Source organism: Pelophylax lessonae, assembly GCF_965119305.1.
Source record: "Pelophylax lessonae genome assembly, chromosome: 3".
NCBI lineage: Eukaryota > Metazoa > Chordata > Amphibia > Anura > Ranidae > Pelophylax > Pelophylax lessonae.
Genome location: NC_138770.1, coordinates 612,811,785 through 612,828,629, shown reverse-complemented (window position 1 = coordinate 612,828,629; position 16,845 = coordinate 612,811,785). Strand labels below are relative to the sequence as shown.

General features: G+C 42.2%; 1 protein-coding gene across 4 annotated transcripts in view; it reads right to left on the bottom strand.

Annotated features, from left to right (window-relative positions):
* The window catches only part of EPRS1 (glutamyl-prolyl-tRNA synthetase 1), a 142,142-nt gene that overhangs the window by 63,956 nt on the left and 61,341 nt on the right, over window positions 1–16,845 (bottom strand). For 3 of the 4 annotated variants that reach the window (XM_082249459.1, XM_082249461.1, XM_082249462.1), the window contains exons 9-13: window positions 12,054–12,225; window positions 11,631–11,864; window positions 9,799–9,883; window positions 8,354–8,413; window positions 8,102–8,122 (exon numbers count right to left, since the gene is read on the bottom strand). In XM_082249459.1, the coding sequence (XP_082105585.1) occupies window positions 8,102–8,122; window positions 8,354–8,413; window positions 9,799–9,883; window positions 11,631–11,864; window positions 12,054–12,225 (572 nt within the window). The remainder of the gene's footprint in view (window positions 1–8,101; window positions 8,123–8,353; window positions 8,414–9,798; window positions 9,884–11,630; window positions 11,865–12,053; window positions 12,226–16,845) is intronic. The other variant, XM_082249460.1, reaches the window with a different exon arrangement.

The following is a 16,845-nucleotide window of genomic DNA, read 5'->3' as shown; positions in this document are numbered from 1 at the left end:
GGCAGACTGGAGGGTGAGTACATCAGACTGGGGGCTGGCTGGCTTCCATGCACCTCTTTTAATCCTTTCAATTTTCAGTTTTTCTGGACTACACAAACATGGCCGCCAAAGACAGAGAAAGCCATCCATGGCAAAATGGCAGCACCACGCGACGCCATGCGGACCCCACTGGACCCCAGGGAAGTAATAGTCCACCAAGGGGAGCCACACAGGGACCCCCCCCCCCCTGCAGTACAAAAAATGCAGGCACCCTTAAAAGAGGACCACCAACGGCACACTCCCACCACCCTTTGGGCCCACCCCAATTCGGCCCCCCACCTGAAAAAACCCTTGAGCACCCCAAAAAGGAACTAGGGGAGGACGACTCATGCAGGAGGAACCCCACTAGGGAGGGGGGGACATGAGGGGAGGAAAGACATGGGGGGACCCGCGACCACCCCAGCAAATCCCAGAGAAAAGAGGGGGGGGGGACACCACTCCCAGCAGTCCACCGCACCATCTCAGAATGGGGGTGCTACGGCCAGAGGTATGCTGCGACTCTGATCGTGACTGCTGTTATGACCAGGGCTATGCGACCTTGCGAGGTGTTTAACTCGCCGGCCAGCCCCCGTCCAGTGGAGCTATGTCGCGGCCAACCTAGCACGGAGCTAATAGTTGGGTCGCACTTGCAGGCCAGACTGGGAAGACCATAAGGATCTAGGATATCCAGTGCATCGCCCAGTCCAGCTGCTGATTGTAGTTCACACAGTAACAGAAAATAAAGAGAAAGAAAAAAATTCCATTTATAAAGGAAAAAATGCCAGGACCGCAGATCCTAGCAGGGAGCCAGGTCCTTACTCCTGACTAGGCAGAAAAAACTGAAGTCCTATAGCAGGAAGTAATGGTATACCCGAAGCCAAAATTGTTTCCGCCTATTCCTACTCCTGAAGAGAGAGCAGCATAAGCCCAAGGGTCTAGAACCGTGTTTCTCAACTCCAGTCCTCAGGGCACACTAAGGCTAGATTTTAAGTATTACCTTGGGGAGATGCAGACTAGAATACTGCAATCACTGAGCAGCAAATGATATCACCTGTGATGTATTTCAGTTTTCTTGCAAACCTGGCCTGTTAGAGTGCCCTGAGGACCGAAGTTGAGAAACACTGGTCTAGAAGACATGGAGCGGTGTCCGTCATAGAACGAAAGAAGAAAAAAATGTTTTCTTACAGTTGTTCTGCTTTTGGCCATATGTAAAGTAAATCAAAGTTACTAACATCTTTTGAAGTCCGACTGGTACCTAATAGGATTGGTGAAGATGACCTATTTATGGCATGACCTATTTAGCAATTGCTTTGTGCTGCAGAGCTACAAGTCCCACGATTCTTAGCATACAACTGGCAGACAGAACTGTGATTGGTTTGCTGAACATGATACAGTGTTGAGTGTAGAATATAATGAAGAAACAGGGTACAAGTCCACAGAACTGGGATCTCGTGAGAGCAGGGATAGCGTGATGTTATCTATGTTATAAATACAAACACATCTAGAGTCAAGACCAGTTAATGTCATTTTCAAGAGGACATTGCATTTAAAGGGAAGGGAGGCACAAACACGGGGGGAAAGCTGCATGCTAGACAGATAAAAAGGAAAAAAAATTGCCTAAACAAGCAAGTGTTGGACTGCAAATCTGAAAGACCAAGGCGAGCCCAGGGGCTGGCTGGACTGAATGCTAGAACCATGGAAAAACGGAGCCAATGTCATGTATCATTATATATATATACATCATTGTATATATGTATGTACAGGATGTACAGATTGTACATCCCTGATCAGCATTCTGCCATGTATATAAAAAGTGTCTGTAGAAGTAATACAACTAAAGAAACTCTTGCTTTAGATTGTATTAATATATGAGGCTACAGTTTTATGGTTTGGTAAACTTCAAAAGCCTAAATGTAGTAACCTAAATCTCTAAAGTGAGGTTCTTAAAGGCTTTCCCCACATAGTTAAGAGACACCGTCATCAGGCCCATTCAGGGCAAAGTGACAGTGCCTCCTGAGCACCCATTCCCTGAGCCAATTATTTTCACCAATACGTGATCCTTCATTGCCTTCCTGCTGCAGGAGTACAACCTAGGTAATCTTAACGGGGAGCATGAATGAGGTCACTTCCCCAGCATGGGACAGTGTTCAACCTAATGATTGGCCACTTAACCTGGAGCACTGCCACATCGGGGAAGTCAAATGTTCCCCAAACCTAGAAATTCCTTCAAGAAATCCAACAATGCAAGAAGGCAGCAAGGAAACGTGGATGGCTGAATATATCTTGCTGGTAGAATGAGTGATTAGCAAGCACTGTCACTTTGACCTGAATGGAAAAAAAGTAACAGTGTCCCTTTAAAAAGTGTATCTAAAGCCAAACTTTTTGTTCCAGTAACAATGGTCACTAGGACAAACCGAAAAGGTAAATTTCCCCAGTAGGGACACAAATAGCATAAAAAAAAAAAAACCCAATTCCAACTCTATTGATAAGTAAAACAAAGAAAGAGTGTTGGCTTTAGATAAACTTTAAGGTGAAACATTATAGAATAATGAATCATCAAAAGAGCTTGGAAGGGACAGCTTTCATCTGCAACTGATGTGAACAGATTTTAAACAAAATTATGGAGAATTTCCCCCCAGTTTCCCATGTTAGGTATCGGCCCTTATCCAATAAGATTAATGCTATATTTAGGTCAAGGACCTTTCTGACATTATCCTATGCCTGCCAGCCAGTCCCTGAACAGAACACAATCACAGGGTCCTGAATACCATGGTTTCGCTCATTCTATTAATATTTAATGAAATACGCCTTTAAAAGGAAAACTCCAGCTCATTAAGAAATGGATAGAATATATATTTTTGCTATGCAAGCAATTGTGTAATTTAATGCCATAAGAGAGTACCTTTCACTTCAATCAGCAGCCATTCATAACTGCAAAAAGATGACAAATGTCTTTTCTTTGAAACCACTGCAATGGTACTTTCCCATTTCCCAGAATCCTCCTCTCCTGCTTCTGTACATGTCTGCCTTTCTCAGAAGTGCACACAGAGCGCAAAATAAAGTAACATCTCCTGTGATGTCCTCAGGTTTACTGAACTTAGTGTGAAAATCCCCAAAAAAAAAAAAAAAAAAACACTTTTCCTATTTCCCTGAAGGCCATTCTGTCTCCTACTCTTGTAACAGGTGGTCCTGATTGCTGTTGCAAATAGCACTGATTTACAGATCATTGTTTAGTGCAGTAGTTCTTTCAGCCTAGACTGCAGTGATGACACCGCCCCAGAGGGCAGATCCATAACAGCCAAGGCTCTGGGGAAAAGGCTTCGATGTCGCTGGATGTCATTCAAACCCGAAGGCTGGTGACATCAAGCGTCAGAAAAGAGATGTGGAGAGGACAGCTCCAGTTTGAATGTAAATACCAAAGAAAAAGTTTAATTTTAAACTTTAATTTTTTTTCTTTTAAATTTTCTTTTTCGCTTAAGTTATGCAATTCAAACTATTTGATTAGAAGACCCCTTTCAGATGGGGCGGACTCAGTAAAGGGGATCCACTTTCTCAGCGGGCGATCTCTCCACTGATCCCCGCTGAGCAGACGAATGACAGGTCCATTTCCACTCCGCTATGCAGAGCAGATACAGCTCGCTGCTCTCTGTGGGGCAATCCAATCCACCGGACGGATAAGGAAGAGATCCCCAGCCGTCTGTTTTTAGTGGACAGGATCGGATCAGATGCCGGCGGTTGTCAGCAGGCACATGTCCGCTGACATCCGCCGCCCCATAGAGAGCAATAGATGGTTTGATCGGGTCCACCTGAAAAACTGACAGGGTGAATTTGATCAGTCTATCAGTGAGAAAAGGCCCTAAGTGCCGGGTCACACTTGTTAGTTCACACCACATTCAGTACAGTGCATTTTTTTTCTGCATCAAAAACGCATGGAAAGTAGGTTATATGGTTTCTATTGGCATAGTTCACACCAGTGTTTGCAGTTCCAGTAAAAAAAGTAGAACATGCTGCATTTTTTCCTGTACTGGAGTGCTGTAAAACGCATTAAAAATTGCACCGGAATGCACCTAAATGTACCAAAAACGCACTGGAACACACACGTCCTCATTTAAAGTTGAGAAAAAAAAGACGGGGGAAAAATGCACTAGACTGCATCAAAAATGCACTTGAACGCATCAAAAATGTGCATGCAGAAGAGCCTCAGGAAGACATCCACATTGTGTTTCTATGGTGTGAACTGTCCCTAAGTCAAAGCCCTTCTTAAGAGTAAGGTTTCTGCTATTACCTTGGTATAAAAAAAAAAAAAAAGTCTCTTCTATGCCCTTTCCTGAACTTTCACTTTGTTGCTCAGGCATCAACTTCCCTGCTCTGTTCTAAACCTGAATTCCTAAGGCGAAGTATCATCCGTTAATATTTTTTTTCCAATGAGAGCAGGTATTGGTCATGAAAAAGCTCTCGCTCAGATGGGGGGGTGGCAGGTCTCAACTCTAGAGACAGACATAAAAAAATATAAAATTACAGATTCACCTGCACAGTGTGTTGCACATCAGCAGGCATGAACTGTTTCCTGATGTCATGTAATTATAGTAAAGACAGACCCCTTCTGCTTATTACTTTGATAACTCCAGTGTTCTAGCTAAAATGTTTATTTCTTATCACCTAGAGAACAGAAGCAGGCTAGGAACTGCAATTACGTTTTTTCAAACCCATTTTTGTTTTGTTCTCAAAAAAGCTGGGAGCTTCCCTTTAAAGTCTTAGGCACATGCACATTTAGGAACGCTGCACATGCTATGGAACCAACCAAATTATTACAGAATATTGTGGGAGAGGAGTAAAGTCACTGGCAGGATGCATTCACTGCATTTTAAGTGCTAAACGAACAATTTGAGTAATTGCTTCAAAGTAAATTTTCTTAAGCTTTACGATTTACTGTAAGATTTGTTGTGCTGTAACTTCACAAATACAGCAAATTGGAACTCTCTCTAGTGGTCAGCGGTATGTCAGACAGCACAAGCCAACTACTTGTTGAACGACTATTATGGGAAAATCAATAACAGCATAAGAGGCTACTGAAGAGTGCATGGCTATCCCCTAGACCAGTGATGGCGAACCTTGGCAGCCCAGATGTTTTGGAACTACATTTCCCATGATGCTCATGCACTCTGCAGTGTAGTTGAGCATCATGGGAAATCTAGTTTCAAAACATCAGGGGTGCCAATGTTCGCCATCACTGCCCTAGACCATGGGCAAAGAGCATAAGGCAAATGGACCTCCTATAGTCATTCTGTGGTCCACCTTTTTCAGCTCTCCTTTGGTTCATGTTGGCTGAAAAGGTTTACCTATCAAAGTTTGTAATAAGGGGGTGCAGAAAGTAGCAGGCCATAGCAAGCCCTGGTTGATTTTTGTTCTATAGAGAATCTCCAGTATTAACGAAGTACAGGGACACTGGAAATAAACAGATCCTCCATGTAGGCAAGAGGTACAGTGCCTTGAAAAAGTATTCATACCCCTTGGCATTTTACACATTTTGTCATTTTACAACCAAAAACGTAAATCTATTTTATTGGGATTTTATGTGATAGACCAACACAAAGTGGCACATATATGTGAAGTGGAAGGAAAATGATAAATGCTTTTCAAAATTTTCTGCCAAGAAATATCTGAAAAGTGTGGCATGCATTTATATTTACCTCCCCCTGAGTCAATACTTTGTAGAACCACCTTTCACTGCAATTACAGCTGCAAGTCTTTTTGGGGAGGTCTCTAGCAGCTTTGCACATCTAGTGTGACATTTTTGCCCATTCTTCTTTGCAAAATAGATCAAGCTCTGTCAGATTGGATGGAGAGTGCCTGAACAGCAATGTTTAAGTCTTGCCACTGATTCTCTTTTTTATTTAGGTCTGGGCTTTAACTGGGCCATTCTAACTCATGAATATGCTTTGATCTAAACCATTCCATTGTAGCTCTGGCTGTAGGTTTAGGGTTGTTGTCCTGCTGGATGGTGAACCTTCGCCCCAGTCTCAAGTTTTTTTGCAGACCCTAACAGGTTTTCTTCTAAGATTTCTCTATATTTGGCTCCATCCATCTTCCCATCAACTCTGACCAGTTTCCCTGTCTCTGCTGAAGAAAAGCATCCCCACAACATGATGCTGCCACCACCATGTTTCTCAGTGGGGATAGTGTGTTGGCAGTGTTAGTTTTCCCCCACACATAGTGTTTTGCTTTAAGGGAAAAAAAGTACAATTTTGGTCTCATCTGACCAGAGCACATTCTTCCACTGTTTGCGGTGTCCCCCACATGGCTTCTCACGAACTGCAAGTGGGACTTATGGCTTTCTTACAACAATAGCTTTCTTCTTGCCACTCCTCTTCCAAAAAAGGCCAGATTTGTGGAGTGCAAGACTAATAGATGTCCTGTGGACAGATTCTCCCACCTGAGCTGTGGATCTCTGCAGCTCCTCCAGAGTTATCATGGGCCTCTTGGCTGCTTTTCTGATTGCCCAGCCTGTCAGTTTAGGTGGACGGCCATGTCTTGGTAGCTTTGCAGTTGTGCCATACTCTTTCCATTTTCGGATGATGGATTGAACAGTGCGCCGTGAGATGTTCAAAGCTTGGGATATTTTTTTTATAACCCTGCTATAAAGTTCTTCACAAACTTTATCCCTGACCTGTCTGGTGTGTTTCTTGGCCTTCATAATGCTGTTTGTTCACTAAGATTCTCTAACAAACATCTGAGGGCTTCACAGAACAGCTGTATTTATACTATTAAATTACACACAGGCGGGCTCTATTTACTAATAAGGTGATTTCTAAAGGCAATTGGTTCCACTAGATTTTAGGTAGGGGTATAAGATTAAAGGAGGCTGAACACAAATGCACGCCACACTTTTCAGATATTTGTAAAAAAAAATTTAAAACCATCATTTTCCTTTCACTTCAAAATGATGTGCCTCTTTGTGTTGGTTTATCACATAAAATCCCAAAAAAATACATTTAGTTTGTAACACGACAAAATATGGAAAATATCAAGGGGTATGAATACACTGTAGTTTTGTAGTAGGTGCCCTGAATTATCATTCCATTGCTGGTTTACTTTTAATATCTGGCCCACAGTTACACTTCAAAGCAAGCAACGCCACACGTTCGCTTAAATTTACCCTCCCATCACCTACTATTCCACTGCTCTGTTCAGCTGCCAGCAGTAAAGAAAACACATGGAAAGAAGACCATGAGATAGCACTGGGCTAATCACCAAGCACCAGCGTTGTTTTATAGGTAGAAACTATAGCCCTGTGTTAGCTATGACTTGAGAAGCTCATGTTTTTTGCAGGGCGTCCCTCTTGCTACAAGCAGCCCAACAGAGTGACAGAGGAATAAAGGAAAGGGTTCCCAGGGAAGGGGAACATTAAAAACAGCCTGTTGCTTTGTCCTGTGTAGGCACCCCAATACCCAACATACAGATGACCACGAGAGAAAATTTAGAAATTTGTATATGAAAAGACAATAACGCACAAATCCACAGACAAAAATGAAATAATCCCTTCCCATAAACATAACAATTACTCAAAATGTGTAATTCTTTAAAAATATACAAAAAATTTAATTTCCAAACTATATCTCAAGTAATATTTTTTTCTCTATAATCTAGCTTCAATATATACTGGTATAATGTTCTGATAATGTAAGCAGACACTAAAGCTAAACTGACATGACAACCCAGCCATACCAAGCAAGCGTTTCTTTGGCTGAAAAGCACAAATGCCTGGGGGTGGCTACAGAAGAGATCGGAATTAGAGCCACCAATCACATGTCAGTATGTGGCACTGTGACATAAAAGTCAGTGCAAGCAAAGTATAAACCTGTCCCTCCCTATACAGCAGTGAATGCACCTTGCAAAGCACACAATGTTTTCTAAAGCTACAGCTGCGAGTCAGTTGAGCAGTGATGCAATGTGATTGTGTTATTCGCTTCGCACAAATTAAAGAATAAGCAATGTTGGCTTACAGAACTGTAAGCTATATGCCAAAGGCCAAGCAAAATGCAAGGGGAAAGAAAAAACTAATAGGAGCAATGAGTAGTAATACCTTCTTACAGATAGCTCGCAGCTTGAAAGCAGAGAAATGAAATGCAGAGTTTTCAGATCAATTTCACGCCAAGTTCCCTTCCCACAAGTCAACGTTTGGTTGGGGCAAGTTAACAAACACAGGGGGGGGGGGGGGGGGGTAGGGTGTCAACAAGCCTGCAGGACATACTGCAATGCATTGCAGACTACTGGATCAGTTAAATTGGGGCACACTACATTCCACCCTAAAATATATAGAGGACACGATTCTTACCTTCTTATTGAAAGCCCAGATTTTGTCCCATTCCATGTTCACAACGGACCTAGAAGATCCCTAAAATATAACAGAAGAAAGTAAGAGGAAAATTCATTCCAGATGTTCCTGTGAGCAAGCCTATCAGCTCACAGTATAAAGTGTTTTCAAATCATCATGCCACAAATTCAAAATTCACTAACCTAACACATCGGGGTAAGCATCTTAGGGTGCTACTATGGGCAAAACCAAACTATACAAATGATGCAGCCTGTCAGTAGCCCTAAGGTTCAGTTCACAAGTCGCGTGACATGAAATCCCATGTTCGTCAATGAGAGCTGTCCTAATTAGCACTACTGAAATCGCTCCGACTTTAGAAAAGGTTCCTGTACTACTTCAAGGCGACTTATATTCTATATTTCTATCAAAGTATACTCAAGTCGCCAAGATGTTGCCTGGCAAAGTGGGCTCGTTTACAACAGATGCATTTTTAAACTGTAGTTCAAGCATATAGGCAAGAAATATTAATGTATTTCAATGAGCCTAGTTTACACCATTGTCTAGTTTTTATTTAAAATAAAAGTAGAACTGCACACTGAATGAGGGGATTGTATTGTAAATTCGTCTTTGCAGTTTTTGCTTTTCAAAGTCCACCCGTAAGATAGCTTTATTACCTGTTGATCTAAAATAAATTATAAAAAGGGACTTGAATTCCCTAACATAAATTTGATAACCAAAAAAAAGTTTAAATATTACTTTCAGGAAACTGTCGCTCTTCGAGAAAACCTGGGATCTATGGATCAATCAATTTTCAGACTCCCCTTGAGATGGATAATATAACCACTTTAACCGCAGGGGGTGCATTTCTTTTTCTTTTCTCCTGCCTTTTACTCTAACCTTTTTCTATTTTCTTTCTGACTTATTCTGTGTTATTCTCTCTGTTCTGAATGCTGTACGTTGTACAAAGGCTGACATTTGTTACGTGGTGTGAAATAGGAGAAGACTTATGGCCAGCATGGTGCACACCACAAGCGACTTTCTCAGCTAGGGTTGTGGTCCTATCCCCTTTTCTTTTGAGAAGAGGGGGCCAGGGCCGACATAAGATTGATATTTGTTGGCTTCATTCTATAACCTCTCCATAGCGGAGTTTTCAATGGTGAGGTGGAGAAGATACTTGCTTTGGTTGTATTCTCCTGTAGACTCTTACTTACTGCAGATAATTACATTTTATTACAGATGGTTATGTAATCATTGGATAACACAATGTTTCCACTTTGTTCACTATGCCTTTATATGCTCGACTGTATCAGGAGATAGATTTGTATTTCTCCCTTGACACACGTTTTCATGATGGCTTTTGTAGATTTAGGAAATACGTAAAAAAAATAATTTGGAAAATAAATATTACTTCCAGGTAAATGTCATTTGCTATTTCTCCACCCGAATTTGAAGTATTCTGTACCAACCTGGGCAGCTATGAATTGTTTCAACCCATCTACAGTCATGCCCCTTCGTAAAACTCCTCGTACAGTTGGGAATCTGGGATCATCCCTGAAAAAGAAGTTGGTATATTAAAGTGGATTTAAACCCTATAAATGAAATTTGACATGGGCACATATATCTGCAGTGTTTACTTATCTCTCCCCAAAGCTCCAAGTCATGTGTCTTTCTGCTGCTCCTCTCCTTAGCATGATAACTTCTGATAAGTTCTCTGACACAGGAGATAAAAGCAGCTGCAAATTTGTGTCAGGGCAAGTGCATAGTGATAGATTAGCAGAAAGCTGGTCTATTCACAGCACAGCTCTGCATGTTTATGCCTTCCTCTGCCGATGTGGAGGGGGGTGTGGCTTTCCTCCAATCAGCTGTCACACCCAGTATTGGAACAGGAAGAAAAAATTCTAACACGATGTTCCTTTTCTAAACGGTGAAGAAAGCCGAAGACATGAGATCTACAAGTAAAACCTATGTAGGGAGATTTCTTTCATCTCTGTGTATCAGCTGAGGCTGTTCATGTCACTGGGTAAATGTGAGGATGTACATCAACTTTAAAGCTGAACTCCATGCAAACAGCTAAATAAACAGATGAAATATATATATGAGGGAGCAATTTTACCTGGCAACTGATTTGTATTTCTGTCTATGCAGTCCTGAGATATACACAGCCCTGGCACACAGCACAACCCTGTCTGGCAAAGTAAGGATACTATATTTCACCACTTCAATTTCCCTTTATGTACAGATCCCCTCCCCACCCCCACCCTGTGACCGGATATGGACAGTGAAAGGAGAAGTAGCACACTGATAAACTCATCTGTGTCACTCTGCCTTCTTCTCCTATTAGCAGCTGGAGTTTGACTTCTGTCAAGAAGGGATAGCCCCACACTGATCAAAATTCATCTAGTCCCTACTGAACCAGCCAATCAGCTTCTCCTAAATGTTGGAAAACTTTTCTCAATCAGCGACTGCAGCCATTGATCAGTGTATTCTGACAGCAGCGGGAGAGGCTGTCAGAATTCAGTGTCCTGGCAAGGGGGATTCCTCCACGCACCTCGTTTTTAAATCTGCTTTTTTTTTTCTATTCAGGTCTATTCCACTATGCATAAATGCTTTAAAAGTCTTTCCTACAGAAGTAGGGATTAACTTCCTAATGGTGGGAGGGGGGCTGCATGCTACGTCGTTTTCCCATCTTAAGACACACTAGAAGTCTGAATCTAGATGTTTATACCATGTCTGCATTTTTCATTCAAATAGAAAAAAAAAATTCCAGCCAAAGACAGTCTGCCTAAAGAGAGATGATTATTATTGTGGTTCTTTTTAGAAAATCCTCAGTTCTCTGCGAATTCCAGGTCATATAGTAAATGTTTAAAAAGTATATATATATATATATATATATATATATACACACACACACACACAATGAAACAAGTTGTACGAAAATTCGTTTCTCTTTAACACAAAAGAAGGGCTGAGGACACTATTTCAAGGGACCAGCATGGTTTTCTTTTACAGTGCATTATACAGAACGGCACAGGACTGGAAAGGAGATTCTTAAAAACAAAAAACTTTTTTTTTTTTAATTGAAATGACTATAAATCACAATATGCAGCCATTCTAGATATAAACAGTGCTTAGCAAACAAGCTTTGATGATCTGGATTCTGGTTGAATTTAGGATTTCAATTAATGCTACAAATGACAGCTTAAAAAGGTATTTGTTGAGGAGGTCATCCTGTCCAAATAAGTATTCACCATAAGGTAGCCAAACACCAACCAGTAACATACATGGACTTTACACATACCAGCCATCCACAAGGCCTTCATTGACAAACCAAGTGAGTCTTCTCTTGGATAGCACGGTGTTGTTAAGGTTCAGACGACTGTACTCCCAGATGTAGGGCTTTCGGATCCCCAAAGCATTGATGATCCAGTAAAACTGTTCATCCCGATCATGATATTCAGTTGTACGCAGAGCATGTGTCACTCCTTCTACACTGTCCACTATGGGGCAGGCAAAGTCGTAGGTGGGATAGATGCTAGAAAGGAAAAACAAAGTGCATGATACATGTCAGGCTAAGTAATAAAAATAAAACACACAGACTAAACTAGTAGACTTTTCGATTTAGTAAAATAGCATTTTATAGCAGAGAAGGAAGAACTTTGATATAGAATTAGAAGTGTATTTTGTTAAATAAGAAGCCAACCAGTAGTCAAGCTGCACTTACTTGTACTTGTTTCCTGTCCGTGGGTGTGGCTGGGTCTTGCAGCGGAACAGGGTGGGGTCTCGCATACAACCATTGTTGGAATTCATGTCGATCTTAGCCCGAAGGCAGCAAGTTTGTCCGCACTCTGTGCCCTTCTTCATTTCTTCCCACATCTGCCAGTTCTTCTCCACCGCTGGAAAGGGAAAAAAATTTGATTTTTGTACTTACCATAAAATCCATTTCTCTGAGTTGATCAACGGACACAGCGCTCCATAAATCATAACTACTGGGTTATATTGCCTTCTCCAGGACTAGGACTAGGCAGAACAAAAAACACCTAGCTACACCCTGGGCAGTCCTCAGCTTGGTATATAACACCCCTCTCTGCTCTAGGTAATCAGTTTAGTAGCAAGCAGTATAGGAAGGATCAAAACTCCTTAGAGGGGTGGGTGCTGTGTCCGTCGATGAACATAGAGAAATGGATTTTACGTTAAATACAAAAATCCAATTTTCTCCTTCGTTCATCGACTGACAACGCTCCATAAATCAGAACTACTGGAATGTCCAAAAGCAGTGTCAAAGAAAAATGAGGGGTGGGGAAAATAACCCAAGGCTAAACATAAGAGCCCTTAACAGGACACAGGAGGCCCGTCTGAAAAATTAAAAAGTTTAAAGAAAAACACCCCTCAAGAGGGAACAGCCCTTCTTAAAACAGCAGCCTGCAAAACTTTGCGGCCAAAAGAAGCATCCGCAGATGTCAAAGAATTTTGTGAAGGTATGCACGAAAGAACAAGTGGCCGCATTGCAAACTTGCGATATTAATGCCGGATGATGGAAGGCCCAAGAAGCACTCAGCGCCCAAGTAGAATGCTCCGTGACAGGGAAAGGTGGAACCTGACCTTTAATGGAATAGGCCTGAATCACCATCTATCTGATCCCTCTGGAGATGGTAGCCGAAGAAGCGGCCAGCCCTTTTCTTGGTCTGTCCATAACCACAAAAAGCGAGTCTGACCTCCGTAAGGACTCAGTAGCTGCCAGATACACCCGAATCGCACGAACTACATCCAAGGTATGCAAAGAAAATTAGTTGGGAGGAGGCGGCTTGGGACACAAGGAAGGCAACACAATGTACTCATTCAAATGGAAGTCAGAGACAACTTTGGGCAGGAATGATGGACAGGGGCGAAGAAACACTTTATCCAAGGGAATCTCCTGAATATTCTCAAATGGGAGGTTTCTGGAGAACTGAAAGCACTAAGTTTAAATCCCATGGCGGCAAAAGAGACCGTATAGGTGAAGCCACATGTCGAACGCCCTGAATGAAAGAACAAACTAAAAAGAGTGTTTGCCTAGGGGTCACTGAAAGAAGATAGCCAGGGCAGACACCCGGCCCTTGATGGTACTCAAGGCCAACTTCTAATCAACACCCTGTTGAAGAAAGGTTAAGATCCGAGCCACAGAAAAGGATTTAGGATGAGCGCCAATCGACTCACACCTAGAAATGGCTTTCCACGTAGGATGGTATATCTTGCTGGAAGACGACTTCCTCACCTTCACCATAGTAGTGATCACTGATCCAGAAAAACCTCTAGCCCTCAGTACCTGGCTTTCAATAGCTAAACCATTAAACCCAGAAACTGTAAAGCAGGATGGTAGATCAGCCCTTGGGACAACTGTTCTTTTCTGAGAGGAAGCCCCAAAGGGACGTTTATGGCCACCAGGAGAATTGGAAGATCCTCACTCTCAATTCCTCACAGGAACTGTGGAAGAAGCCTGAGCCGAGGAGGATACTGGCCTTACTGCAGGCGCTCGCTAGCTGGGCTGGAGGGACCACTGGTTCTTGATTATCCAGCCCGTCGCCCAGCCCGGCAGTTGATTGTACATCTCCTGACAGGAAAACAAAAAATATGTAAGGAAGGAGAAAATTGCTAGGACCAGAGATCCCAGCCAGGAGTCTAGGTCCTTACTTCTGACTAGACAGAATAAAACGTATTACCTAGAGCAGAGAGGGGGATTATATACCAAGCTGAGGACGGCCCATGGGTGTAGCCAGGTGTTTTTTGTTCTGCCTAGTCCTTCTCCTGGAGGAGGCAATATAACCCAGTAGGTATGATTTATGGACCGCTGTGTCCGACGATGAACGAAAGAGAAATATAATCGATAAAGACAAATTGGATGCTCTAAAGTAAAGCTTAGGAAACGCTGATGTGCTGTAACAATGCAGACATGGGGGTAAGCATCCTTGATGTTCACAAATGCCAGAAAGTTTATTTGGTCTTCAGATATGCTGAATTCCACATGGAATTTCTGGACCTTGTCTCTGCCAATGCGAACGGCAGTGGGTGTCAATACAACCAGAGCGTTTCACAGATCGCAATGCGAACTGCCAAACGACGCAGGAATCAGATCGCATGGGCGTGAATATCCATGCAACCTGATTCCAGTCCGGACACCCCCTCCCCATGTACATAGTACCCCTACTCATTCACAAAAAAAAAAAAAAAAAAAAATGGTCAAAGTTTTGACAAATCCTTTATTGAAAAAAATTAAAACTGAATAAATGTTCTCTAAGTAAATCCAGTGTGAAATCACAGCTTTGTTTCCCACTTGCCGCTGCAAAATAAACTAAGGGGCGGGGTCACCCGGTGCCATCACTGGGCTATCCCGCCCCCTTGTGCCATCATCAACCGATGCATTGATGCATGGTGAGAGCAGCGGTAGTGTTACCTTAACCACTTGACCTTCCAAAGGTTTACCCCCCTTCCTGACCAGGCCATTCTTTGCAATTTAGCACTGCGTTACTTTAATAATTGTGCGGTCGTGCGACACATGAAATTGAAGTCCTTTTTTTAACCAACAAACAGAACTTTCTTTTTCTTTTGAAAAAGAAAAAAAAAAAAATATAATATATATATACACACATTTTACTTTCTGCTCTAAAATATAGCCAATAAAAAAATGAAAAAAGAAAAAATCTAATTTCTTCATCAATTTAGGCCGATATCTTTTCTGCTGCATATTGTTGTTAAAAAAAAATCCCAATAAGGGTATATTGATTGGTTTGCACAAAAGTTATAGCGTCTTCATTTTTATTTTACTAGTAATGGCAGTGATTAGTGACTTATAGCAGGACTGTGATATTGCAGCAGACAAATCTGACACTTTTATGGGGACCAGTGTTATTACAGTAATAGGTGCTAAAAATATGCATGGTCACAGTACTAATGACACTGGCAAGAAAGGGGTTAGCATCAGGGGCGATCAAAGGGTTAACTGTGTGCCTAGTCTGTGATTCAGAGTAGTGTGGAAGGTGCTTTAACCAGGGGAAGGCATGGATCTGTGCTCTTGCTTTACCGAAACACAGGATCATTGTTTTCTGTACTGATAGAATGACAATATACCTTGTTTACAAAGGCAGACTGGCATTCTGCCAGTGTACTGAACAATTAGCGGGTCCCGGCAGAAGTCGGGTCTGCGGGACCCTGTGTAAAATCACAGTAGAAGCGGCTACCGGTGGCACGCACTCACGCCCAAAACCCGGAAGTGCAGAATCACGTATATATTGCACAGCGAGGCCACCCTGTAGCAGTAAATCTGCTATTAGGCGATCAGCAAGCAGTTAATGCTTTCACAGTCTATGGGCTTTTTTTTTTTTTTAATTTCCAAACCCTTTTACTTTTTGAATGGGATATGCTGCAACAAATCGTAGCCCCATAGACTTGAACTGTTGCAATTAATATCTTGTAACAATAGCAGGGACTCAACGGCTTTCGAAAGCGGTGTATGAACGATCAGATTATCATACTATCGATTTGAAAGCAGTATTTTTCTGATCGAGTGTACTAGCTTTTAGTCTGTACAACTAGCTATGTCAGAAGGTCAAGAAAGTCAACAGCCCAAATAATTTCCAAATCATAGTGTTTTTTTAACTGCAAATAACTTTGCACGATGGGATTAAAGCAGGTTCCGTGTTTGTGGGACATGGACCTCTAAATGAAATGAACATGCCAGCTCCAATAACCGCTGTCAGTGTTAGGTAGACCAAGGATGGCCATAAATAAGGTTCTGCCTATAATAATATTCTGATGAAGACAAACCTTAGATATAAAGCTGGATGTGTCGGTGGGTAGTACGTGGAATAATTTTTATTATCACAGGTGACACTGAAATAAATCATGTATGGACTGGGTTTCCTGCTGACTACCTATATATGTGTCTCCGCTTCAGGTTTAACCTGCACTAGCAAGCAGAAAAAGGAGAGGATAACATGTTGCAGAAAGTTCTACAAAACACTTTATACACATGGTGTTTGGTGAATGGAAGAATTGCGCATAACTTGGAAAAAATAGATTTTTGTCTTACCGTAAAATCCTTTCCTCTGATGCGCATTGACGGACACAGCTTCATATCTTCCTTGACCGATGGGTTATGCTGCCCCCTACAGGAGGCGGAAAAAGATTGACTGCGCCTATAGGGCAGTCCCAGGGGGTATACTCCCACTTCCTGCTATAGGATCTCAGTTTGTGGCAAGGTCTCGAGACCCTCTGAGCAGCATAACCCATCGGTCAAATGAGATATGAAGCTGTGTAGGTCAATGAACGAAAGAGAAAAAATGGGATTAAAACCGACTTCCAGGCACACAGCTAAACATACAGGAGAAGTACATACTGTATATGGGAGCGGTTTAACCTGCCAATGATTTGTATTTCTAGCAACCGACTCGTGAGATTTACAAAGCTGTCTGGCAGGTTAGGACACCTGGGGATTTCTTTGCTGCAGCTTGGTAATACTTAGAGGCCTTGTCCCTCCCCCA